The 26,391-nt window shown below is 49.3% G+C and overlaps 2 protein-coding genes and 1 long non-coding RNA gene across 9 annotated transcripts in view; 2 read left to right on the top strand and 1 right to left on the bottom strand.

The window, feature by feature from the left end:
* VARS1 (valyl-tRNA synthetase 1) overlaps window positions 1–18,119 on the top strand; it is a gene marked incomplete at its 5' end in the record, with an annotated part of 37,490 nt that extends 19,371 nt beyond the window's left edge. Inside the window, 16 exons of the mRNA XM_083424682.1 lie at window positions 754–857; window positions 1,967–2,125; window positions 2,390–2,480; window positions 3,220–3,325; window positions 4,629–4,699; window positions 5,537–5,662; window positions 7,206–7,310; window positions 8,507–8,575; window positions 9,858–9,936; window positions 10,552–10,679; window positions 12,104–12,259; window positions 13,110–13,316; window positions 14,849–14,960; window positions 15,408–15,583; window positions 16,353–16,502; window positions 17,919–18,119. Of these exons, the coding sequence (XP_083280808.1) occupies window positions 754–857; window positions 1,967–2,125; window positions 2,390–2,480; window positions 3,220–3,325; window positions 4,629–4,699; window positions 5,537–5,662; window positions 7,206–7,310; window positions 8,507–8,575; window positions 9,858–9,936; window positions 10,552–10,679; window positions 12,104–12,259; window positions 13,110–13,316; window positions 14,849–14,960; window positions 15,408–15,583; window positions 16,353–16,502; window positions 17,919–17,987 (1,908 nt within the window). The 3' untranslated portion in view covers window positions 17,988–18,119. The remainder of the gene's footprint in view (window positions 1–753; window positions 858–1,966; window positions 2,126–2,389; window positions 2,481–3,219; window positions 3,326–4,628; window positions 4,700–5,536; window positions 5,663–7,205; window positions 7,311–8,506; window positions 8,576–9,857; window positions 9,937–10,551; window positions 10,680–12,103; window positions 12,260–13,109; window positions 13,317–14,848; window positions 14,961–15,407; window positions 15,584–16,352; window positions 16,503–17,918) is intronic.
* LOC310671170 lies at window positions 18,060–25,013 on the bottom strand. Of its 3 annotated transcripts, none has more exons than XR_014507854.1 (2): window positions 24,925–25,013; window positions 18,060–18,339 (listed from the first exon to the last, which is right to left on the bottom strand). It is a non-coding gene; the product is annotated as an uncharacterized lncRNA (long non-coding RNA). The 3 variants fall into 3 exon arrangements; XR_014507855.1 differs by lacking the exon at window positions 24,925–25,013 and adding an exon at window positions 20,642–20,862; XR_014507856.1 differs by lacking the exon at window positions 24,925–25,013 and adding an exon at window positions 20,067–20,633.
* Window positions 24,837–26,391, top strand: part of VWA7 (von Willebrand factor A domain containing 7) — a 40,186-nt gene continuing 38,631 nt past the window's right edge. The window contains exons 1-2 of one of the 5 annotated variants that reach the window (XM_083424853.1): window positions 25,007–25,067; window positions 25,120–25,178. The gene's annotated coding sequence lies outside the window, so the exon portion shown is untranslated. Of the gene's footprint in view, window positions 25,179–26,391 lie in introns of all 5 variants that reach the window. The other 4 variants (XM_083424857.1, XM_083424855.1, XM_083424856.1 and 1 more) reach the window with 4 other exon arrangements.

The following is a 26,391-nucleotide window of genomic DNA, read 5'->3' as shown; positions in this document are numbered from 1 at the left end:
TTTTCTGTGGGATTTGACATCTTTCCGCAGGGCCTGCAAGACGGAGCTGTTCCGCCTGGCCTTCCGCTTAGACTCACTCTGACCCCTTATATGGGATTTGGTATATAAATTTTCCCTTGGCTTTTTTGCTGGCCCATGTAGGACCAGCATGCATAGCTGGCTCGGAGGAATATCTGATGTTTCCTCCCTTTATGGTCTTGATTTATGGGCTACTACTAAAATGAGTCTGCATTTTAAGCTGTATTAAGCCGTATTTCAATTAACTGTTTGTTTGTTGTTGTTGTTTTCTATTACATTTTATTGTAATTTATATTTGGTGTTAGTCACCCTGAGCCCGGCCCTGGCCAGGGAGGGCAGGGTATTATTATTATTATTATTATTATTATTATTATTATGTTCAGTGTTTGTTGCTTAACCCCCGACACTATAACTAAAGGTAAGCAGCATGTTTCGGGGAACCTCAAGGTTTTCAGAAGTACCAAAATACGTTTAGGCAAAACAGTAGCAGCCCTAAGGTAGGGGATCCCCTTCTCCCACAAAACCCAACAACAGCCAAGAGAGGACTGAGCTTGCTCAGTAGCAGCTCTAGTGTGGTGGCTGACTGTTGTGAGAAGAAGAAAGGGAGGAAAACTGGAGGGGCACATGTGGAAAAAGGAGCCAAGTTTCTGGAATTCCTGAGAAACAGTGTTCCACACTGCAACATTTTGTTGTAGATCCTGCTGCCAGTTTACCTTCTCCTTAACCCGTTTCCAGGGCATGAAGCGGTTTGATGCTCGTCGTGCTGTGTTCCAACTTTTGAAGGACGCAGGGCTCGTGAGGGATGTGAAGGACAATCCCATGGTGGTACCGATCTGCAGGTGGGAAGAGGATGATGGGGCAGAGGAATAATTTTGATCTGGGTGGTGGGACCTTCTGGTTTTTGGCAGGCATCCCTGTTCTCTGAAGCAACCTCTTCGTGGATGCTTAGGTTGCACCTAACATAATGGGTACCGTCTGTCAGAAAAGGGTGTTGATGTTATGGGAGACGTGTGTTCTGAGGTGCACAAAATAATAAAAAAAGAGAGTTGGAAGGGACTTTGGAGGCCCTCCAGCCCTGACGCCTTGCTCAGTGCGGGATCTACAGTGCCAGATGTAAGTGACGGGCGGACGTTCAGCCTCTTCTGAACTGCCTCCAGGAAAGGAGGCAGCCCGTTCCAGCTGTATCACTGCTACAAATGTAGAGTCAAACCATACTCTATCCGGTTTCAGATGTAACGGCAAACTACGGTTTGCTCGAACCAGGTTGTGAGTGAGCCAATGGGCCCATAACCTAAGGAGGTCAGAGGAGTGTGCGCGCTCAAAGCAGTGACCCTGGTGGCCAAACCATGGTTGCGTATGAACCGCGAGAGATGGTTACTGGCCCATGGCTAAGCTATTTAGTTTACGGTGAGATCCTAACCATGTCTGCTCAGAAGTAGTTGGGGGAAGCTTCAAAGGGTGCGATGCCTTGGGGGGAAAGGATTCTGAGGGGAGGAGGGTTTTGAAACTGGGTAGATGGAAGGGCATTCTGTATGCAGAAAAGGTGGGAAATACCTTGCCTGGTGTGGAGAATCGTAGAGCTGGAAAGAACCGCAAGGCTTCAACTAGTCCAACCCCCTGCAATGCAGGAATCTTTTGCCCAATGTGGGAATCAAACCCACAACCCTGAGATTAAAAGTCTCATGCTTTTACTGACGGAGCTATCCCAGAAATAGGAAGAGCAATGAATCGTTCTAGTAGGAGCCTTTAGAGTGGCTGGGGAAACCCAGCCAGATGGGCGGGGTACAAATAATAAATTATTATTATTATTATTGATGTTGTTGTTGTTGTTGTTGTTGTTATTATCATGGGGAGGAGATCCTTCTGCCATCCATTGGCGCTGGCTGCACTCGCTTGCCGGAGCTAATCCTGTTTCCCCCTCCCCCCCCCCCGCTCCGGACGCCTGCAGCCGTTCCAAAGACGTGGTGGAGCCGCTCCTGAAACCCCAGTGGTACGTGCGTTGCGACACGATGGCCCGCGGAGCGGCCGAAGCAGTGCGCCGGGGCGACCTGCGCATCGTGCCGGACTTCCACCTCAAGACCTGGTTCAACTGGATGGACAATATCAGGTGAGGGTTGCTGTGGGATTGCCCAGTTCCTGTGGCGCTGTAGGGGGAGGGCTCCGAATGGGTGGGTGGGTGGGGGGCATAAAAGGCAGGCAAAGGGGACAGTAAGAGCCACACGTCCTTTTGTGCTGGCAAGATTTCTGTGTGCCTGCTGGTCCTTTGGTTTTTGTGTGCTGTGCGCATGCATCCAGATTCGCCAGACGATTTAGTGTTCTGCGCTGAGGGCTTTTATGACTCTTTTCTTTCTCTCTCTCTCTCCACCTCTAGGGACTGGTGCATTTCTCGGCAGCTGTGGTGGGGCCACCGTATCCCGGCATATTTTGTGACCGTTAACGACCCCTCCGTGCCACCGGGAGAGGTAAGACACTGAGGGCAGATGGTGGGCCAGATAGCCGAGGAAACGAAACACGGAAAATGTTTGGGATGTATAAACGGCCATCTCCATGGTCCTCTATGAGCAGGTAGCCCAGGGTGGGATTAGAGGGCTCGGAGGAATGCCTGGAAAAGAGCTATTTCCCTGTTATTAAATTCAGATTTCCGAAGAGAAGCTGAAAGCTAAGGGGCAACGCTGCTGTTTATTTGAAGCACACCCCCCCCAAACATTCTTTAGCCGAATAAAGGCTTCCAGAATGGTTTGCAATAGATCAATAATAACAGAGCCCTTGCCCTTCTGGTTTATAGTGCGAAAGAAACAACACAAAAGGGAGAGGAAGAAAAGGAGCCATATTGGGCGCTATTGTGCACAATAACAACCTTGTTTCCTTCAAAACAAGGAATAAGCTTATTGGAAAAGTCGGGAAGCATGCACCAAAATGCCTGGGAAAGTCTCGCAAAATGAATATGGTAGCTTACCCTGGAATAAAATGAGACTGTAGATGCATGATCCCTCTCTTGCTTCTGGGAATGAGCATGGGTGGAAGATAGAGGGGCGTATGTGCGAGGGGCGTATGTGGCCCTCGGAAGGTTGCCTGGAAAGGAAAGTGGCCCCTGAGCTGGAAGATCCCCCCCCCCCCCCGCTTTATAGCTTGTATTTATTGTCCCGTGTTTTTAATCAGGTTGGGGAAACTGTTTTAAATAATCTGTCCTCTTCTGCCCAGGATACGGATGGCAGATACTGGATAAGCGGCAGAACCGAGCAGGAGGTCAAAGAGAAAGCAGCCAAAGTCTTCAAGGTGCCTGCGGAAAAAATCTCCCTCCGGCAAGGTACAGCAGGGGGAGGGATAAGGTGGGTGGGTGGGAGATTTGCAAGGAGGTTGTGAAGCAGCGGGAGCCGTCATCTTATCCTGGCTGCTGTCCTCATCCTAAAGAGGGACTCCCATCTTGCACATTACACACACACCTGCGAAAGCGTGGTGGTGGGGTTGCCATACGTCCAGATTTCCCTGGACATGCTCTGGATTTCTAGGGTGAAATCACCACCTGGGCGGATTTTATAAATTTTGAAAAACATCCGGGTTCTTCTTCTTCTCCTTTTTGCTTGCCCTGAGGGAGCAGGCGAGCAGTTTGGCCGGCTGAGCGGGCCCCGCTTCTGCCCCTTTCCGAGTTAAAAGCTGCACCAGGCCTCCCTCCTCTTCCTCTTCCCCTCAGTGGTCTCCGGCTCCCGGCCTGGCCGCAGGCCCTGGCATCACTGCGGAGCCACTCGCCAGAGGAGGCCCCCAAGGAGGCAGGCATGGTGGAGGCCTGAGGCAGAAAATGACATCCCCCAGGCAAGAAGCCTAACCCGCCCCCGCTCCTCAATATCATTGCTGCCTGCCGCCACAGGAAAGTCCTCTTGCAGCTGCCAGGGGTATGGACTCGCTCAAGGGACCTGTCAGCGCTGTGCAGTGCGAGTCCCCTCTGACGCAGCTTGAGCAGCTGTTGGGGGCCACAGCTGCTGCTGGGGAAGGGCCAGCCAGGACCAGAGAGGATTGTTTGGGGGTACACCATGGCTGTTAAAGCATGCTTTAAATTTATAGTGTGTGGGTGCCATACTCAAAGCACAATTTTGATGTTTATTTGCCCCTTGAACAGGGGCTTAAGTTACTTATTCTTGGATTAAATGAAAGCTAAACTTGCTTGTTAAGGGACGCGGGTGGCGCTGTGGGTTAAACCACAGAGCCTAGGACTTGCTGATCAGAAGGTCGGCGGTTCGAATCCCCACGACGGGGTGAGCTCCCGTTGCTCGGTCCCTGCTCCTGCCCACCTAGCAGTTTGAAAGCACGTCAAAGTGCAAGGAGATAAATAGGTACCGCTCTGGCAGGAAGCTAAACGGTGTTTCCGTGTGCTGCTCTGGTTCGCCAGAAGCGGCTTAGTCATGCTGGCCACATGACCCGGAAGCTGTACGCCGACTCCCTCGGCCAATAAAGCGAGATGAGCGCCGCAACCCCAGAGTTGGCCACAACTGGACCTAATGGTCAGGGGTCCCTTTACCTTTACCTTTAAACTTGCTCAAATATAAAGAACAAAGGTCCTGATCTCTCTCTCTCTTAATAGATGACTCTATATATTTCTCTTGTCTCCTTCGCAGATGAGGATGTCCTGGACACCTGGTTCTCGTCCGGTCTGTTTCCATTCTCCATCTTTGGGTGGCCAAACCCCGTAAGTCCCTCTGTGAAGCAGGACTGTCAGGCCTTAGTGACGTCTTGGCCTTTTGTATTACTCCAGAATCTCTGTTGGGAGATTCAGGGAAATACTTTGCACAGTTCAGATATGGAATTCTCTGCAAGATGCAGTTATGGCCAACCAGATGCCTGTAGCAAACCTGCAAAGCAGGATTTGAATTCAAGACCCAAATTTTCCCTCCTGCAGTTTCCAGCTGCTGGTATTTAGAAGGAAGCTGCCCTGACTAAGCAGAGCCATCATAGCTGGTAACTTTACCCTCTGTTAATTTTTCTAACCTTTTTAAAGCTGTCCAATTTGCTGGGCCTGCGGGAGTGAGTTCCGCAGTTAAACTGTACGCTGTGCAAAGAAGTACTTTCTTTTTTCTGCCCCTGAAACTTCCATCATTCATAACAGCATTCCAACAGTTCATAATAAGTTCTGGTGTTGCGAGAGAAGGAGAGAAGCCTTTCCCGATCCGTGACGTTGCAAACCTCTGTCATGTCTCTTCTTAGCTGCCTTTTTTCTGAACTGAAAAGTCCCAAATGCTTCAGCCTTTCTTAATAGTTTTTCCATCCCCTTGATCACACTGATTCCCCCTTTCTGAACCTGATGATGAGCCTCAGGTCTTAGCCTGTCCGTGGCTACTAGCCATAATGGCTGTGTCCTACTTTCCCCTGTCGGAGGCAGTGTGCTTAGGAATGCCAAGTTGCTTGGAAGAACGTCTGTTGCACTCAGGTTCTGCTTGGGGGCTTCTGAACTAAATATGCAAGATTCATATCCCCCCACCATCGTTCTTATTCGTTCACCCTCTCCAACTTTTCATTTCTCTTCTAGAGCGAAGATCTCCAAATTTTTTACCCGGGGACCCTTCTGGAGACTGGGCACGATATTCTGTTCTTCTGGGTAGCCCGCATGGTCATGCTGGGCCTGAAGCTTACGGGGAAGTTGCCGTTCAGAGAGGTGTGGTTTTCAGCTGTCCCTCCCTCAACCCCATTCTTCAGGACTGTGTGTGTTCAGAGTGGCTTATGTCGCATGCAAGTACCCATAGGTTCCCTGCACAAGCATGCAAGCTGCCATTTGCTGTGCAAGGTTTTTGAAGTGCTTACTTAAAAAAAAAAAAAAAAGAGTAGCCAAGTTACTAGTCCTCATGGAGGTAACACAAAAACCTGGTAACACTGACGTTCCACCCCCATCGTTCAGCCCGGACACTGCGGTCCAGCTCCAAGGGCCCTCTTGCGGTTCCCTCCCTGTGAGAAGTGAGGTTACAGGGAACCAGGCAGAGGGCCTTCTCGGTAGTGGCGCCCGCCCTGTGGAACGCCCTCCCACCAGATGTCAAAGAAATAAATCTGGAAGGAATATCTGACTTTTAGAAGACATCTGAAGGCAGCCCTGTTTAGGGAAGTTTTTAATGTTTGATGTTTTATTGTGCTTTTAATATTCTATTGGGAGCTGCCCTGAGTAGCTAGAGAAACTCAGCCAGATGGGTGCAATATTATTATTATTATTATTATTATTATTATTATTATTATTATTATTAATTTTATTATTTCAGGTATGCTTATCCATGCAGCTGCTTATTGATCACTTCAGTGTTAATGATCTTTGCCCCCGAACGCACTTGATTGAACCCAGTCCTCTTGTTCTTGGGGTCAGACTTGGAGTGCTGGGAAACCGAAATATCTTGCTGGCCAGTTCCCCAACCATAGAGTCGCTTGAAACTACCACAGAAGTTTTACTGAGGCCTAGCCACTTGATCCTTAAGTTGCAGTTCTTCTGTAGTTACATTTTTCTGTTTTAGAGGCCATAACCCTTGCGTGTAGCATAATTAGTTTTTCCTCTAACGGAAGCCCTGTGAGGACCAGCCCCTGCTAAATCCTGGGGAACTGAGTGCCGTTTGAAACATCAATCCCTTTCCCACGAGAAAAACACTCCCCTGCAGAGCAAAATGTTAGAAAATGGCATGCAAATCATCATATGTAGCCATTTTACTTTATGTACACACATGGAGAAGCCAGGTATTCCTGCAGTGTTAGATACCGTATTTTTTGCTCTATAAGACTCACTTTTTCCCTCCTAAAAAGTAAGGGGAAATGTGTGTGCGTCTTATGGAGCGAATGCAGGCTGTGCAGCTATCCCAGAAGCCAGAACAGCAAGAGGGATTGCTGCTTTCACTGTGCAGCGATCCCTCTTGCTGTTCTTGCTTCTTAGATTCAGAATATTTCTTTTCTTGTTTTCCTCCTCCAAAAACTAGGTGCGTCTTGTGGTCTGGTGCGTCTTATAGAGCGAAAAATACGGTACCTTAAGAGATGGGTGCAGTCAGCTGTTCATAAACATTTTCATGCTTTGCTCTGCTGGTCAGCTAATGCATAGTGTTTCAAAACATTCCCTGAAGATTAGAGGGATTGGGCCGAGTTCACAATTGCAAGCCTCTCCCCTCTTGCCACCCAAGCATACAATTCACCCCTCTTCCTCCAACTAACCCTCTTTCTGCGACTCCTGCCAGGTTTACCTCCATGCCGTCGTTCGGGATGCTCATGGCAGGAAGATGAGCAAGTCGCTGGGGAACGTGATCGATCCGTTGGATGTTATTACCGGCATTACGCTGGAGGTAACCTATGGTTTTAGGCCAGGGAGGGGGAAGCCACCAGGCCACACACGCCAGATGTGGGGCTGGGAAAACGAGGGCTCTTATCTGGGATTTTTGCCTCCGTAAAGTCTCCCCTATTGCACATCCTGCTTTGTCGTCCAGTGAGAAAAAAAAAACCCTTTTTCTTCCCCCCACTTTATATAATTTTTTATTAAAAAATTCTGTTTCACAATTTAAAATACTCATCTAAACTTTAAAGTATCAATGACTTCCTTTCTTCTCTTTCCATGGTTTGCATATCATAAAGGTAAAGGTACCCCTGCCCATACGGGCCAGTCTTGACAGACTCTAGGGTTGTGCGCCCATCTCACTCAAAGAGGCCAAGGGCCAGCGCTGTCTGAAGACACTTCCGGGTCACGTGGCCAGCGTGACATCGCTGCTCTGGCGAGCCAGAGCCGCACACGGAAACGCCGTTTACCTTCCCGCTAGTAAGCGGTCCCTATTTATCTACTTGCACCCAGGGGTGCTTTCGAACTGCTAGGTTGGCAGGCGCTGGGACCGAACAGCGGGAGCGCACCCCGCCGCGGGGATTCGAACCGCCGACCTTTCAGTCGGCAAGCCCTAGGCACTGAGGCTTTAACCCACAGCACCACCCACGTCCCACCTTGCATATCATAAATCCCTGCATATTTGACATAAACTAAACCATTCAGTATTCCATTATTGCATCCATCAGAACTTATTTACACTGTTGAATTTATCTTAACGCGGCCAACATTTTCAGGTGTACACATTTTTTTTACCATATATTCAATAAACGTTTTCCAGTCTTCCTTTATACGAATGTTCTTCTTGTTCTCTTATTCTATAAGTTAAGTCTGCAAGATGTGCATATTCTGTCAGTTTAAGCTGCCATTCTTTAGCTGGGACCTCACTTGTTTTCCATTTTGGGGCTAATAAAACACGGGCTGCAGTAGTAGCATACATAACCTTTTTTGACACCTGGGAATTTCAGTCTGAATTATCCCCAGCGAAAAGGACTCTGGTTGGTTTTTTTTTTTTTTGGAAATGTACTTTTAAACATTTTTTTCAATTCATTATGGATCATATCCCAATACTCTTTTACCTTTTTGCAAGTCCACCACATGTGAAAGAACGTTCCCTCAGCCTCTTTGCATCTCCAGGTGCAACCCTTTCCCTCTTATCTGTCTCTGCAGGGCCTCCATGCACAGCTGCTAGAGAGCAATTTGGACCCATCTGAGACAGAGCGAGCAAAACAAGGACAGGTAATGTGTTTCCCCCCCTGTTGCCGCCAGTCCCCCCCCTAATGCTGATGTTGTAATGGATGCTGCAAAGGACACCAACATGACATGACCGTGTGTGTGTGTCTGTATATATGTCAATTACCGTATTTTTCGCTCTATAAGACGCACCAGACCACAAGACGCACCTAGTTTTTGGAGGAGGAAAACAAGGAAAAAGATATTCTGAATCTCAGAAGCCAGAACAGCAAGAGGGATCGCTGTGCAGTGAAAGCAGCAATCCCTCTTGCTGTTCTGGCTTCTGGGATAGCTGCGCAGCCTGCATTCGCTCCATAAGACGCACACACATGTCCCCTTACTTTTTAGGAGGGAAAAAGTGAGTCATAGAGCAAAAAATACGGTAGTTAGGATGCTAGGCTCAAGGTGCTGGTGGTCTTGGTGTACAAAACCCTACACAGCTTGAGACCAGAACACCCAAAAAAATTGCCGCATCCCCTATCTACCCAATGAAGCGCTGTGTTCTGCAGGAGAGGGCATCCTGCAAGTGCCGTCCTGCCTAGGTCCCTTCCACACAATGTTAGAATTAGGGCTTTACTGCGGCAGCAGTTCCTGTCCTGTGGAACTCCCTGTCACTGCACATTAGACAAGCACCTTCTCCGTTGCCTTTTTGGCCTCCTGCTGAAGGCGTTTTATCTTTCAACAAGGCTTCTAACACCTTCATCCCAGTTGGTCTGTCCTGGATCTGAACTGACGATATGTACGTGTTCTTGTTGCTTTGAACTGCTTTTGTATTTATTGTCTTTTAAAGTTGTTTGCAGCTGCTTTTGTATTTGTTATTAAATTGTAAAATTCCTTCCAGAGGCTTCGTGGGAAGTGATTCATAAACGAAATACAGTCGGACCTTGGAAGCCAGACACCTTGGCACTTGTACGTTTTGGCTCCCCAACACCGCAAACCCGGAAGTGACTGTTCCGGTTTGCGAATGTTCTTCGGAACCCAAACATCCAATGGAGCTTCTGCAGCTTCCGATTGGCTGCTGGAGCTTCCTGCAGCCAATCGGAAGCTGTGCCTTGGTTTCCGGAAGTTTTGGAAGTCGAATGGACTTTTGGAACAGATTCCTTTCGGCTTCCAAGGTACGACTGTACCCACATACACAGTCTCCCTCCCTCCCTCCCAGAATTATATGATAGCTTCAAGTTTACATATTAGACACACATTCTCAACTGGAAGCCAGTCTAAATAAGCACTTTCAGTTCTGATAACTTAATGGTGAGGATTAAATACTTTACTTGTGATTCCTTCGCAGAAGTCGGATTATCCCAACGGGATTCCAGAGTGTGGGACAGATGCCCTCCGTTTTGCTCTCTGCGCCTACACATCCCAAGGTAATTTATCCCTCTGCCTGACTTCATTCTCTCTCTCTCTCTCTCTCTCTCTCTCTGAGTGACAGAGGCCCTGCTGTTGTTCTATCCCTGCTCCAAAAAAGGGTTAATGTTGAGCAGGAAGAAGTTCACAAAAGCGTAACTGGAACGATCCAAGGAGCTGGATATAGAATACAGCACAAGATATTATGGGCTGTCCCTCGAATCCGCTGGATGACATCGTGGAAGAACATTGCCTCAGGAGAGTGAGGAAAATTCTCAGGGATGATTCACACCATGGCCGGCACTTTCTTGATTGTCTGCCCTCGGGCAGAAGATATAGAAGCAGGATTAGTCGCACCAACAGGGTAAAGAACAGCTTCTATCCGTGGGCTGTCAGGCTGCTGAATGAAAAGATCACAACAGGGCAACAGACTTTCGGGTTTGGTGGGTGCGCGTCAGTAAATGAGGGGAATTAAGACTAAGAGAGCTGAGTGGGGGGTGCTTGTGTAATCTCACTGTATACAAGTTGTACAAGTGACAATAAAGTATTTCAATTTCAGTGGACCCTTTCCTTGATGCAGAAGGGCTCTCCTGCCTCTCCTGCTTGTCTTTCACAACATTCTCTGCTCCCTCCAGGACGGGATATAAACTTGGACGTGAACCGCATCCTAGGCTACCGCCATTTCTGCAACAAGCTGTGGAACGCGACCAAGTTCGCCATCCGCGGTCTTGGGGACGGGTTCAAGCCGCAGCCCAGCCCAGAGGTGAGCCTCTTTTCAAATGATTCCCTACTCCAGTCTCTCCACCCCGCCCCTGCCCCATCTTTTTTGGAAGTGTGTGGGGGGGGGGGGCGGTTAGTGCCTCCTGGAGCTCAGCACAGACTGCAGGGTTTGGAGATCCAGTACGGCACAGGGGTTGAGAGTGCTGTCAGGGAAGACGCAGCTTCAAATCCCCTCTTAGCTGTGAAGCTCGTAGTGCATGGGTTGGCAAACTAAGGCCCGAGGGCTGGATCCGGCCCAATTGCCTTCTGGATCCGGCCTGCGGACAGTCTGGGAATTGCAGCGTGGATCTGATTCTGATGATTTGGGCTGCGCCACTTCCTCCCCCTATCCCTCACACAAACCGCGGCGTCGCTGTTGGGATACTGCCAGGGAGACAAAGTCCATCATGACTCCACATCGTCTCCGGACGTCCATCGATCTCCCATAGACACGCAGCATCAACAATTAGCGACAGGAGCTCCAGAAATAGCTTGCCACATTTCAGAGCCGAGCACGCTCTATCAGCAGATAAAGCACAGCGAAAGATGCAGTCAGGAGAGCATTATTTACAAGTTTATTCAGCGTTGGTCAGAACAAAGAAAAACATGACTGCCTGCTTCAGTGTCTCCGGCAGAGAGAGAGAAACAAAAGCAAAGACACAACAGAAACATCCTGTGAAACAGGAAATGCGCAGGCTGTGACACAAACATCCTGCTCCCTTTTAAGGTGGAATGGAAATAGCCTAACAGTCGCCTCCTCCCTCCCTCCTCCTGGCTTCTCCCCGCCCTGCCTAGAGGAGGAAGGGGGCTGGGCTTTGTTGAGCTGTGGTTGGCTGAGTGCCATTTTAAGCAGCCCTCATCGCCCCTCCGCTGCCGCCGCCAGCCCCTGCTGCTCGCAAGGCACAGGTAAGCAGCCACCGGGCCTCGTCTGGTGCTGTAGAGAAGGGAGGGGAGAGTCGTGGGGGGGGGGAGGATTCCCCCCCCCAAAGATAGTCTGGCCTCCCCCACAAGGTCTGGGGGATAGTGGACCGGTCCCCTGCGGAAAAAGTTTGCTGACCCCTGTCGTAGGGTGATGTTAGGCCTGTCGTCATTTCTCATTCCAGTCTACCTCACAGGGTTGTTGTGAGGATAAAGTGGAGTGGGGGGAGCGGAGGGGAGTCTTGTGAGGCACCCTGAGCTCCGTGAAGGAAGGCTGGTGGAAGGAATAAGGCTTGGGTGCGCCCAGGTCAGGGGGGCAGGAGTCCTAGGAATAAACACATTGCATTATCCATTTAGAAACGACAGTGTTTTGTTGGGTTTCTGAGAACTCCCAGGTAATTCCAATGAGCAAATAATCATGTGCCCTCTCGCTTTCCCGCCTCAAAGTCCTGCCCTCAGACGAGGGCCACCGGGAACGATTCCGTATTTCACAGGAAATGCCTTTTTCAGCCCAGTGGATCGGAGAGCCTCATCGACCGCTGGATCCTGAGTCGCTTGAGCCATGCTGTGGAGCTGTGCGATGCAGGATTCCAGGCCTACGACTTCCCTGGCATCACCACAGCAGTCTACAACTTCTGGCTCTATGAGCTCTGCGATGTCTACCTGGTGAGTGGGGTTTCTGAAGGGTTTTGTTTTGAGCTTTTTTGCCCCTTTTCCCTTCTGGGGAGGTGTGACATCTGCAGCTGGTGGATAGTTCATTTTTGTTTTGTCATTTTGCTACGCTAAAATGTAATTCGGGTGTGTGTGAGGGCCTAGATTAGGCCTGTGGCACTCCAAGACGAAATGTTGGGACTACAACTCCCATCATGCCCTGCTGCCGGGGCTGATGGGAGTTGGAGTCCATCAACATCTGAATGGCCAAAGCTTCCCCATTCCTTGCCTGGAGTCTTACTTTTGGACGTGGCAATCTCAGTTCAGCAAAGTAGTGCTCAGTCACAAAGCTCACCATGCAGACTTAAAGTAGTCTGAGCAGACCACAACTCCATCAATAATACCATAGTACCCTGATCTACTTGACAGAGCTGTTTTGAGGACCTGAGCTTCTTGGAGGAAGAGACAGGTGCAGATGTAATACCGACGCATAATGCACATTTTTAACTGTCCCAGGCGTACTGTGAAGACTGTTCTTGCATTTCAGAAGTTGCATGGTCGCCACAGGTGCACGGAATTGCATGTAGGCGAATACATGGAGTTCTTTGCAGGCGAGTGGGCAGGGTAGCAGAGGAGCAGCAGCTCATTTGCCCTTTGTCTGCTAGCCCTCTTGGTCAAAGTCCAGCATTATTTTTTAATTGCCCTGTAAGCTTGCGTTTCCATGGCAAGGCAGGTTCTCTTCTCACCCATTGGCTCGCCCACTTTGGCCCCGCCCACCACCTGAATGTGGCCCTCGGAAGCTGGCCTGCGAGGGAATGTGGCCCTTGTTCCTGACTTCTGCCCTTTTGAATCCCGCCCCCCTCAGGAGTGCCTGAAACCGGTGTTTGCCAGCCCAGATGAGGCCGCGATCCAAACGGCCCGGAACGTCCTCTACACCTGCTTGGATGCCGGACTCCGTCTTCTCAGCCCTTTCATGCCCTTTGTCACTGAGGAGCTGTTCCAGCGGCTGCCCCGGCGGTCCCCCAGCGACCCCCCCAGCATCTGCGTCACTTCTTACCCCTCCACAGAGCAGGTAAATCCTCAAGCTCACAGAGTCAGGGACGTAGCAGTGCAGGGACCTTTCCATTCATAATGGAACATGAAGTGAAATCTTGAATCTAGAAACAATGTGCTCGTATTTATCGTGTAGCTTTGTTTTGAAACAAAAGTTTAGAAGCGCATGAATTACTGGAAAATAACGACAGAAAGAGAAAACATACAAATTGTTGTTACACCAGTGTGGTGTAGTGGTTCAGAGCGGTGGACTCGTAATCTGGTGAACCGGGTTCGCGTCTCCGCTCCTCCACATGCAGCTGCTGGGTGACCTTGGGCCAGTCACGCTTCTCTGAAGTCTCTCAGCCCCACTCACCTCACAGAGTGTTTGTTGTGGGGGAGGAAGGGAAAGGAGAATGTGAGCCGCTTTGAGACTCCTTCGGGTAGTGATAAAGCGGGATATCGTATCCAAACTCTTCTTATTTACGCGTTTTGTTTTCTTAAAGTTCTTCAATCAATTATAACGCCACTTTGCCAAGCTGACGCTCTCCAATCCTTTTCATTTCTATTCTGTCATTGAACAAGTTTATAGGCCTGCTTCACAGCATAAGGCCGTCAGAGCAGTTTGAAATACAGAATAAAATAAGGAAGCGCGAATAACAGTACAGTCATAACTTGGGAGCCGAACACCTTGGCACTTGTACGTTTTGGCTCCCCAACGCCGCAAACCCGGAAGTGAGTGTTCCGGTTTGCGAATGAACCTGAACGTCCAGCGCGGCTTCCGTAGCTTCTGATTGGCCGCAGGAGCTTCCTGCAGCCAATTAGAAGCCACACCTTGGTTTTGGACGTCAAACAGACTTCCGGAACGGATTCCATTTGGCTTCTGAAGTAAGTCTGTATAACCAACTTGGCAAACTCTGAAACAAAGTCTCATCTTCCTTCTTGTAGTTTGGATCCATTGCTCCGTGTCTGCTCCAGAGAAGCGGTCACGGAGCAATGGATCCAAACAACAAGAAAGAAGATTCCACCTAAACATTAGGAAGAACTTCCTGACAGTAAGAGCTGTTCGGCAGTGGAATTTGCTGCCAAGGAGTGTGGTGGAGTCTCCTTCTTTGGAGGTCTTTAAGCAGAGGCTTGACAACCATATGTCAGGAGTGCTCTGATGGTGTTTCCTGCTTGGCAGGGGGTTGGACTCGATGGCCCTTGTGGTCTCTTCCAACTCTATGATTCTATGATTCTATGATTCATCAGATATAAACCGATCCTCTGTAGATGATGGGAAAGGCTTCCTAAAGCTTCAGTAGCCCTGGTGTTTTGGACCGCAGTTCCCATCAGTCACAGCTAGCACAGAGGGCTGATGGGAGGTGTAGTCCAAAGCCCCAGGTTCGCGAAGGCTGAATAATACTATAAGAAAGCTCGACCTTCTGTCCCTCTCCCTACAAAACCAGGAAAGGAAGTGTCTCTTTTTGGGTCAAGTTCATTGCTTTATCCCCTTCTGATTTGTTGACTTGCGGTACCCAAAACATCACTTTAAACCGGGGCACTGTTAACCCTTTTCCCGCCTTACCCCAGTACTGCTGGAGGGACGAGGGCTTGGACCACACCGTGGACTTTGCGCTGAGCATCATTCGGGCTGTTCGATCGCTCCGGGCGGACTACAACCTCACCAAGACCAAAGCTGACTGTGAGTGGAGAGGGGGAAAGGGTCTTCCTTTGGAACAAAGGAAGCTGCCTTTGGTCTTCAGAGCCCGAACACGTGGCAAAATCTCAAGGCGGAATAAATCAGCATGTGTGTTGTGGCTTCTCAGTTGCTTGGGCCCTGTGAGGCTGAGAATGCAGCTGCTTGTCTCCAGGACATTCCAGGACTCATAGCTGAGCAGGGATTTGAACTCAAAGGAGACCTGTGGCTCAGCGGCAGAGCCATGCAGAAGGTCCCAGGTTCAATCCCCAGTGTCTCCAGGTAGGATGGGTTTCCTAATTTGACCAAGGGATGGAAAAGGAGATAGATCTAAGAGGTCCTGAGGGAGGAGCCAGCCCTGCAAGGAACGTCAGCCGCAAAAGCCAAGGGAGGTTCAGACAGGCCAGCATCTCCATTTCTCCAGCTCTGACCTCCTCTCCCTCTGCTTCCCAGGTTTCCTGCAGTGCCTGGATCCCGGAACAGCACGGTCCGTATCTTGCTGCTCCAGCTACATCCGGACTCTCAGCTCCTCCAACCAAGTGCTGGTTCTGGAGCCTGGGCAAGCGCCCCCTCCTGGTTGTGCCGTGGCTATCGCTTCCGACAAATGCACCGTCCATCTTCTGCTCAAGGTACGCAACGTCACCTGCGCGACCAGCCAGCGAGTTTGGGGCTCTGGCATCAGCTACAGCCCAGCTCTCTGGTCTCTCCCACCAGCAACCACCGCTATTCCCTGTCACCTCACTCTGTTGCCTAACTCTGTCTACTTGGCCCTCCAGCTGTTTTGGGACTACAGTTCCCATCATCCCTGACCACAGGTCCTGTTAGCTAAGGATGATAAGTGTTGTAGTCCCCAAACAGCTGGAGGGCCAAGTTTGGCCATGCCTGGTAGCCCAGTGTTTCCCAAACAGCTGTTTTTGGACTACAATTCCCATCGTCCCAGACCACTGGTCCTGCTAGCTAGGGATGATGGGAGTTGTAGTCCCAAAACAGCTGGAGACCCAAGTTTGGTAAACACTGCTCTAGCCATAGATGTTAGGAAGAATAAGCTGTTCAGCGCTGTTTTGATGGCTGTTAATTACAAATAATACATTTCTGAAACAGATGGCAGCCATGCTTTCTGAGCTTTTCTTAAAAAAGAAATAATCCACAAGGACTAGGACTCTTTTCTGAAAACTAATAGATTTCAGTGCATGCTTTGTTGATTAACCTGTGCGTGGATACTCTTCATTACAGTATTCACTAGTGGGGATCTGTATCTTATTTTTGGAGGTAGGGGCATTTGTGTGGTGCCGGTCGATGGAGGCCGAGAGAGAGATAGACTCTCCCTGCTGTCCATTAATTAAAATGCACTTTGCATTTCCCCCCCATCCCCTGTACTTTTCCATCCTCCTGTGCCAGGGCTTGATCGATGCCGAGAAGGAGATTTCCAAACTGGCGAGCAAAAAAGCAGAGCTGCAGAAGCAAATCCTTCGGCTGCAGGAGCGCATGGGCAGCCCGGACTACGCTGCCAAAGTGCCTGCCAAGGTCCAGGAGGCGGATGCAGCCAAGGTAAGGAAAACTGCACCCCCCCCCAAAAAAAAACCCTCTGAAAGTCGCATAGGCAAAGCCTCCGGGGCTCTAGTGTTGAGCAGTGTTCCTGCTGCCGTCGCCTGAGCCAAAGCCATTGAGGGCTTTTTAAAGGCCTTGAATTGTGACCGCAAGAAAATTGGTTGCCAGTGCAGGCCTTGCAGGTTAGGCCCATGAACATCCTTGCCTCTTCATTCTGGACCAGCGACCTTTGGGAGGTGTCGCTGAACTACAACTCCCATCATCCTGCATGACTCGCCATGCTTGCTAGGGCTGATGGGAGTTGTGGTTCGGCAGCACCCGGGCAGCCAGAGGTTCCCCACGCACGTTCTGCTTCCCAGACTCTCTAAAGGAAATCCCCTTGTTGAATGTGTTGCAGTAATCCAACCCGGATGTGAGTAAGGCAGAGAGAGGTGGGGAATTGGCCCGGGGGCCACGTTCCCTTGGGGTCGGTCTTGTGGGGCCCGAATGCCCCCTTGCACACGCCTCCATCTGGGGATTGTCCCAGTTCAACAGCACATCCCAGCCGAGTGCAGAGCATTTGGGATAGCTCTGTCGGTAGAGCATGGGACTTGCAATCTCAGGGTTGTGGGTTCAAGCCCCACGTAGGGCAAGAGGTTCCGGCAATACAGGGAATTGGACCAGATGATCCTGGTAGTCCCTTTCGACTCTACAATCCTAGGACTCTACGAGGGCACAGAGCAGAACCGGCTAGAGGTGGGGCCTAGGGAGAATCCCAAGGGCTGGGGTCAGAGGTTTAAGAGGGCTGCATTTGACTAGCAGACCTGAGGTTCCCAACCTTAGGATGAAGGCTTGCGGCTGCATCTGACTTCCTCAAAAAGAGGTGCAGGCAGCTCACCCGTCTCAGCTGGGCAAATGCCCCCCAGCCACTGCTGCCACCGTAACCCGATGCTAAACGGCATCTGGGAGGACGCCCAAATTGCAAACCTGTTTACTGTGGCTCCTCAGGCTTTCCTGCGCTGAACGCTAGCTTTCAGCAGGCTTCCTACTCCCTAAGACAGGCTTCCTCAACCTCGGCCCTCCAGACATTTTTTTGGCCTACAACTCCCATGATCCCTAGCTAGCAGGACCAGCGGTCAGGGATGATGGGAATTGTAGTCTCGAAACATCCGGAGGGACGAGGTTGAGGAAGGCTGCCCTAGGATTTCTCGCTTGGGTTTTAGGATCTGGTACCTAACATGCAATGGCCTTGCCAGGCCATTAGTCTCAGTCGTTTTAATTAAATAAAATTGTGTTGCTTGCGCTCCCCTCTCACATCTGCTTTGCTCACGTTGACGCTGTGTCATCAGGGACCCCAAGGTAGCTTGTGGTGCCCATTCTAGGAATGGGGAGGAACGATGAAAAAGAAATTGTTCGGTTTCCCCCCCCTTTCCCCAGCTGAAACAAAGCGAGACTGAATTGCGGAAGTCGGAAGAAGCCATTGAGAACTTCAAGAAGATGCTCTGAATACGTTGATCCTAAGGAGGGAGAGGAGAACGTTAAGCCCTTCTACCTTGAGAAAAGAAGACTCGTCTTCAGTTCAGCTCTCCTTGGTTTATTCTATTTTCTGCAGAGACATTAAAATATTTTGCTGAGTTAGAAGGTTGCGGTGTCATTGATGTGGAAAGAAGCAAGGGAATGCAAGGCATGGCCAAGGAGGGGATACCTAGCCCTTTGGGTCTGCAGGCGGGTTCACATTTTGGCACTGGTCAGTTGTTTGCTGCAGCCGTCAAGTGATGACTCCGTATGTGTGAATGGGCCATCGATATCTCGGAGCATTCAAACGCAAAGGTTTAGTGGAGTTGGTTTGTACATCCACCTGCAATCAAAACAAAGGGTAATAAAATAAGGAGAGCTCAATTAAAGGTAGCCAGGGCTCGTCCTACTCAGAGTAAACCCATTGAAGCTAATGGACATGGCTAACTTAGGCTCATTCATTTCAGCAGGTCTGCTCTGTATAGGATTGGAGTCAATGCTGTGGATCTGTTTGGAGTTGAGTCAAGACCATGCTTAATTTATTTCTGCACTTAATTACCAAGAACAGTGCAATTCGCTATAAACCATACAAATTTCCATAGGTTCCCCGCATGTGTAATTTTTACTGAAACCCTGATCATCTTAACTCATTCACCTCTTTCAGAAGGCAGAGTCCGTTCCCTATATACTTCAGGCATATATTTTGCAGTCTTGAAAGACTAGACACTTAGCTTTTTTTTGTCGAGCAGGGGACATTTTGCTTTTGCTTTCATGTCCACTCCCTAACTGTGGTGCACACACAGTCCTAATGTCAAATTCACACATGGCGTTCTTGGTGTGTGTGTCCCCCCCCTGACCTTGGTTGAACTTGTATAGCATTTCTATGTAATCTTATTGCTGCTATTATTATGATTAGACATGTTAGTCGCTTGTTACCCAGAGCTCTTCAAGAAACTTATAACACGTTTAAAAACCTCTTCTGGTGCTGCATAACGATACAGAAATAATTATTCTGGTGGTGAAGCGGACCCCTCCTACACCAAAACATCCAAAAATATGGCCCCTTTAAGAATGTGCTGCAAAAGGCATAGTGAAATGGTGGGTCTGCCACTTCATCATGATGTGCTTTCCATAGACATGGAATCATAGTTGGGAGGGCCCCCTGAGGGTCATCTAGTCCAACCCCCTCCTATGCAGGTATCTCAGCTAAAAGCATCCCTGACAGATGGTCCTCCAACCTCTGCTCAAAAACTTCCAAGGAAGGAAAGTCCACCACCTTCCAAAGGGAGTCCGTCCCACTTTCAAAGAGCTCTTAACTCTCAGAAAGTTCTTCCCGATGTTTCGCCGGAATCTCCTTCCTTGTAACTTGAAGCCATTGTTTCAGTTCCGACTCTCCAGAGGAGAGGAAAACCAGCTTGCTCTGTCTTCCATGTGACAGCCCTTAAGATACTTAAGTAAGAGCAGTAAGAGCTGTTTGACAGTGGAATTTGGTGCCAAGGAGTGTGGTGGAGTCTCCTTCTTTGGAGGTCTTTAAGCAGAGGCTTGACACCATATGTCAGGAGTGCTCTGATGGTGTTTCCTGCTTGGCAGGGGGTTGGACTCGATGGCCCTTGTGGTCTATTCCAACTCTATGATTCTATGATATTTGAAGAAGTCTATGCGTTCCCCTCGCCTCCAATTTTAGCTAAAAGGCTCTGCCTGTCCCATCCTCTGCCCATGAACCTGTGGTAAGTTTATCCACTCAGGAATGTCCCGGTCCTCAAAACTTTCAAATGTTTAATCACGTCTCTCTCCCCCAAGTACATTCACATGCCAGCTGAAGAGCTTTTGAATTACCCAAAGCATTTCTACTAGCAAGATACACACCTCAGCAAGGTGAAATAGGGTTTCTGAATTGCTCCATAATTTTTCTGCTTCTGTAGCTGTGTCCTTAAACTTTGGTGGAATTATATAGTTGGCAAAACTTTGCACAGCAGGGCTATAAACATTTGCAAATACAGTTCCAGGTGCTGTGAAAAGCAGAGCTCAGGAACCGCTTGGTGACTCAAGTTCTCACGAACACATCCTTACCTAACTTGACAGCCAAACTTAAATGTTATCGTCCGAGTACCCCAGAAAAGTTGGGCTCTCATGCCTCCTTGTCTGCTAGTCCTATCTCCTCTGCTATTCTAACAACTCGCCCTCACCACGCCCTCTTAAAGCATTCAGCAGTTTCTTGCCACTATGACTCAGTTCCATCTTCTGAGCCAAGAAACCACTTAGGTTAATGCGCAAGAACCTTGTCCCTGATGGGTGAAAATGGCTCTCTTATGGGTTAGCTGTAATGCAGAGGAGTGTCTGTGATGGAGAATGCTTGGGTGTACTTTTTTAAAAAATTGCCCTCCTCAGCACACAAAGGGACCTGTTCTCCCCTTAGGGAGCCCAGGAGGCTGACATTTGACCAGCTGCATCCATGGAATACTGGTCCACCTAGTTCAGTATTTCATACACTGGCTGGCAGCAGCTAGCCAGGTCAGGGGTAGCATTTCCAGTCCTACTTGAAGATGCCAGGAGTTGATTCGGGCCTGTTCTGTCACTCTGAAAGATGGCTCTTTTCTAACAAACACACCTGGGAAGCACTGTATTCTGGGGCAAATAAGACCCACCTGCTCTAATTTCCATGTCAGGATTCTGTTCCTTGAGAAGAGATGTTGACCTGTTAAACCACCCCCGGAATGGTAGGGGAATCAGGTCCAGCTCAAGACATTTTGACACCTGAGGCAGACCACAAAATGGCCAGGGAAGAAGGGGAACAAGCTGCTAATAAAAACACACATCAGGAACAAGGGGTGTGTGTGTGGAACTCGTAAGGCTTACTGGGAAATGATATACAATGAAATGAAAAAGATGTTCAAAATCACATTTGTAAAAAACAACAACCAGAAGTCTCTCTCTTGGGAATTATAGGGACAGAACTACCTAAACTGTATAGAAACTTATTCATGTGTGTGACTACAACGGCAAAAATGTTACTTGCCCAAAAATGGAAAGAAGAAGTAGTTTCAGCAAAGGAAGACTAGATACAAAAACGTATGGAATAAGCAGAAATGGCGAAACTTACCGCAAGAATAAGAAATCGAGATAACAAACTTTTAATAAAAGAGTGGAAATGGTTTGTTGAATATTTACAAATAAATTGTAAACAGATAAAAACACTGGCAGGATTATTGTAATATAAAAGTATATATATAAAGAAGATAAATAAGTTAAGTGTATTTGGATATGCAGAATATATTAAAAATAAATTTAAGGAACCGCAGAAAGGGAGAAGGAAGTCGGGTTTGAAAATGTCAAAATGATTGTAAAATCAGTGAAATGTATATATCTGAAAAGTATAAATTTAAAAAAAGGGTGGTGGAACTCAAATCACCCATATCCTGGCCTATACAGTAGTTGAAGTGGGGATCAAAGGCTATTGTGGGGGGGTTAGTGAACTGCTCTGAATCCCACTAGGTGGGTGCAGATGCCAGGATACCCAAGAGGGCATCCCTGCCAGAGGTGGCTCCACTGAGGCTGCAGTGGAGGTGGCACTGGGGGCACAGATCCAGTCTCCAAGGACTGCACCACAGGTGTTGCTAAAACCTCAGCAATGGCGGCAGCAGCAGCAGCAGGCGGCAATTCCTTGGAGGCCAGATCTGCAGCCCCTGCGCATCTTGTGGGCTGAGGTGGCCGCCTCACGCCTCATGGGCGGGCCGGCAGAAGGGAATTGTGTGCGCATGGGCCTCGTAACAGCTCTCAGCATAATTAACAAACTACAGTTCCCAAGTTTTTTTGTGTGTGAGGGGAGAAGAAGAAGGGGTACGATGCTACCATTATGCCAGTGTAGAGTAATGGTTAAGAGTGCTGGACTAGGACCTGGGAGACCAGGGTTCAAATCCCTGCTAATAATAATAATAATAATAATAATAATAATAATAATTTTTTTTTATTTATACCCCGCCCTCCCCAGCCAAGGCCGGGCTCAGAGCGGTTTACAAGCAATAATAAGAACAAGATGAATGATTACAACTTAAAAACAAAATTAAAATACAACACTAAAATATTTAAACATTAAAATATTAAAATGTAGCCTCATCGCAGGAGGACAAGGAAAGGAAAAAAGAGAGGGAGGGAATCAAATGGGCTCCAAGCCAAAGGCCAGGCAGAACAACTCTGTCTTACAGGCCCTGCGGAAAGAAATCAGATCCTGCAGGGCCCTGGTCTCGTGAGGCAGAGCGTTCCACCAGGCCGGAGCCAGTGTTGAGAAGGCCCTGGCTCTGGTTGAAGCCAATCTAACTTCCTTAGGGCCCGGGACCACTAGGGTGTTGCTATTTATGGACCTTGAGGCTCTCCGTGGGGCATACCGGGAGAGGTGGTCCCGTAGGTACGAGGGTCCTAGGCCGTGAAGGGCTTTGATGCGGCGAAGGTGGAAAAATGTCGCCTTGGCTGTTGCTGTAACTTGCGCCTCCATGGAAGGCCATGAAGCATCGCTGGGGGGACTTTGGGTCAGTCGCCATCTCTTAGCCTAATTTTCCTCACAGGGTTGTTGTGAGGAGAATCGTATACACAACCTTGAGATCTTCAGAAGGCAAAGGTTGGTATATTAAATCATGAGCGTAGCCAGGATTTTTTTTGGAGGGGGCAGGCCTTTCGTTAGGGGGTGGGGGCAGAACCTCAGATTGCTATGTCTTTTTATTGAATGTTATTGATTAAGTGGGGGACAGCTGCCTTTCCCTGCCCCGCCCCCAGCTACACCCATGTAATATAATAATAATAATAATAATAATAATAATAATAATAATAATAATAATAATAATTATTTATTTATACCCTGCCCATCTGGCTGAGTTTCCCCAGCCACTCTGGGCGGCTCCCAACACAATATTAAAAACACAATGAAACATCAAACATTAAAAACTTCCCTATACAGGGCTGCCTTCAGATGTCTTCTAAAGATAGGATAGCTGCTTATTTCCTTCACATCTGAAGGGAGGGCGTTCCACAGGGCGGGTGCCACTACTGAGAAGGCCCTCTGTCTGGTTCCCTGTAAACTCGCAGGGAGGGAACCGCCAGAAGGGCCTCAGCGCTCGACTTCAGTGTCCGGGCTGAAAGATGGGGGTGGAGACGCTCCTTCAGCTATACAGGACCGAGGCTGTTTAGGCCTTTAAAGGTCAGCACCAACACTTTGAATTGTGCTTGGAAACGTACTGGGAGCCAATGCAGATCTCTCAGGACCGGTGTTATGTGGTCCCGGCGGCCACCCCGTCCCCAGTCTAGCTGCCGCATTCTGGATTAATTGCAGCTTCCGGGTCACCTTCAAAGGTAGCCCCACATAGAGCGCATTGCAGTAGTTCAAGCGGGAGATAACCAGAGCATGCACCACTCTGGTGAGACAGTCCGTGGGCAGGTAGGGTCTCAGCCTGCATACCAGATGGAGCTGATAAACATCTGCCGTGGACACAGAATTGACCTGCGCCTCCATGGACAGCTGGGAGTAAAAAATGACTCCCAGGCTGCGCACTGAAGGAAGGTGAGGACAGGTGACCTCACCTAGGCCTGAAGTCACCCCCCACCAAAGCAGGCTCAAAGCTTCGCAAAGCTTCTCAAAATCATTTTCTCAGCAGCTAAGCATCAGAAACATTCCACTCTGCTGTAACAAAGGTAGAGAACAGTCTATTGTTTCTCAGGCCTTTCTCATGCCTTCTGGCCTTGCTAAAGAACCACATTGCAACTTGCTTTCTGTCCGGGAACCATGCCAAAGCACAAGAATGAAACAACTGGAACACACTGAAACCCCCCTCACCCCCTTTCCTCCCAAGAGTCCACAATAGTTCCAAGACAGCTTTCTGTACATGCTCAGGGGAACACATCATGGGGCAGGACTCCTGAGGGAGGAGAAAGGAGGAGGGAACTGGAAAGGGGTATATATGTTTGTGCACATGACTGTGAATTCGTGCATGCTTTTTGTGACTTATCACACTTGCTCCTTCTACCAGTTCATGGATGGTAGAAATAAAAGCCTTTTCTCCAAAACTATTCCTTGAGTGTCTGTTGACTCCCACTTCCCTTTCCCAGGCGCAATATTTTTCCCACCCGAGGGCAAAGCCTCATAAGGCTACACACAGTTACCCCATTCAGGACCAGGGAGTCCTCCACACACGCCTGCCTCCTGTGCCCCCAAAACAGTACTCCTGTCTTGTCAGGATTCAACCTCAATCTGTTAGCTGCCATCCATCCTCCAACCTCCTCCATGTATTAAATGAATGAATGAATGAAGCCGGGGCCTAAATTTCAACTGCAAGGCCAGCCCACTGTTGCATACAGATGACTGGCACCCCCTTGCCCTTCCCTCGAATTACTGGATTATTTTAATTATTTGGAGGAGAAGGAGAACGAGACGTGCAGTTCTTGGGATTACTGGAAATAAGCGCCCCCGTGCAAAAAAAACCAAAAACCTCTTTGTAAGACAGTGTACGCGGGACGGGGCCGAGCATTTAATAGGTCAGCTGGGGTGGAGGAGAGTTTCACAGCCCGGGTCGGCGGGATCACCAGGGGGCCAAATTCCCCCCCCCCCGCGGGCCTTGCTTTAACCAGAAACCCCGGCCGGCTAGTCCTTGGGAGAAGAAATGATGGGGGGGGGGGGGACGGGACGCGCATTGCACCTGCAAGATCTCTCCGCGTTGCCTTTAAGGGCGCATCCAGAAAAATAAAAACAGGTGGAGAGCCTCGCCCGGGGAGGCGGGTGGGGGTAGGGGAGGCAATCCCGGACGCCTGGGTCCCCCAGGCAGGACCCGGGGGCTTGATGTGCGCGCCCCGCCCTTTCCCCCCCACTCTCCTTTCCTCCTCCGTTCACGTGCGCTGTAATTATAGCCCGTGACTGCAGCGGCGGCGGCACCGGCTGGCATCGTACCTACTTCTTCTTGCCCTCTATTAATAGGGGCGGGAGATCCGGTGTCCCGGCAGAGGGGCGGCGCCCGCGGAGGCAACAACACCAACACCCCCCCCCCCCCGCGCGCATTGCCGAGGCGTGGGGGGATAGATTCTAAAGGAGGCGCTGCGTAGTGGGCTCCCCCCGCCCCACGCGCTCCCCGCTCATTCCTGGGGCTTCTCCTCCGCGACAGGTGAGTTGCCTCTGAGTCAATTCCTGCGGCTGAAACCTGCCCGGTAGGTCTGGCGTCTTTTTTAGGGGATCTTGGAGGGAGGCGAGGGGTTTGGGGCTGGGGAGATCCGATAAAAGGGCGGAGTGCCTTCCTCCCCAGGGGATCGTGTTTGTTTTTGATCTGTCCTTCCAGTGAGCACTCAGGGCTGATTTCCTTCAGAATGGATAGGTTTGATCTTCTTGCAGTCCATGGGACTCTCAAGAGTCTCCTCCAGCACCATAATTCAAAAGCATCAATTCTTCGGCGATCAGCCTTCTTTATGGTCCAGCTCTCACTTCCATATGTCACTACTGGGAAAAGAGTGTGGTGCAAATATGTATAGGACAAGTTCAAATGTCTGCTGGAAATGTAAAGAAAAAGAAGTGGACTTGTCGGTACGTTGTTGTTGTTGTTGTTGTTGTTATTGTTCAGTCATTTAGTCGTGTCCGACTCTTTGTGACCCCATGGACCAGAGCACGCTAGGCACTTCTGTCTTCCACTGCCTCCCGCAGTTTGGTCAAACTCATGTTAGTAGCTTCGAGAACACTGTCCAACCATCTCATCCTCTGTCGTCCCCTTCTCCTTGTGCCCTCCATCTTTCCCAGCATCAGGGTCTTTTCCAGGGAGTCTTCTCTTCTCATGAGGTGGCCAAAGTATTGGAGCCTCAGCTTCAGGATCTGTCCTTCCAGTGAGCACTCAGGGCTGATTTCCTTCAGAATGGAGAGGTTTGATCTTCTTGCAGTCCATGGGACTCTCAAGAGTCTCCTCCAGAACCATAATTCAAAAGCATCAATTCTTCAGCGATCAATAAGCTGCCGTAGTCTTCAGCTTTTTTTAAAAAAGATTTGGGCTCTGTTTTTGGTCCTCACTTGCCATAGGAAACCCATCAATACTTTCCCGACCCTCCAAGTGTCCCTCTTTTCCAGGGACAGCCCCAGATTCGCAGAAACTGTTTCTGATTTGATCCGCTTTTCATTAGGACGATGTTATTTCCTTCGGAGAAATGTAGGAGGGTATTATGGAGGTATGCGACACCCCCAAGCCAAGGAGATAAGCAAATATACAATCCTTAGAAGACATCTGAAGGCAGCCCTGTATTGGAAAGTTTTTTTTGTTTTTTGTAAAGTTTAACGTTTTATTATGTTTTTTATATACGTTGGAAGCTGCTCAGAGTGACAGCCCAGTCAGATGGACAGGGACTAATAATAATAATAACAATAATAATGGAACAGGACATC

This window comes from Podarcis tiliguerta (genome assembly GCF_965153285.1).
Source record: "Podarcis tiliguerta genome assembly, chromosome: 2".
Classification (NCBI taxonomy): Eukaryota; Metazoa; Chordata; class Lepidosauria; order Squamata; family Lacertidae; genus Podarcis; species Podarcis tiliguerta.
The sequence above is the reverse complement of the archived record's forward strand: the minus strand, read 5'-3'. Positions and strand labels throughout refer to the sequence as shown.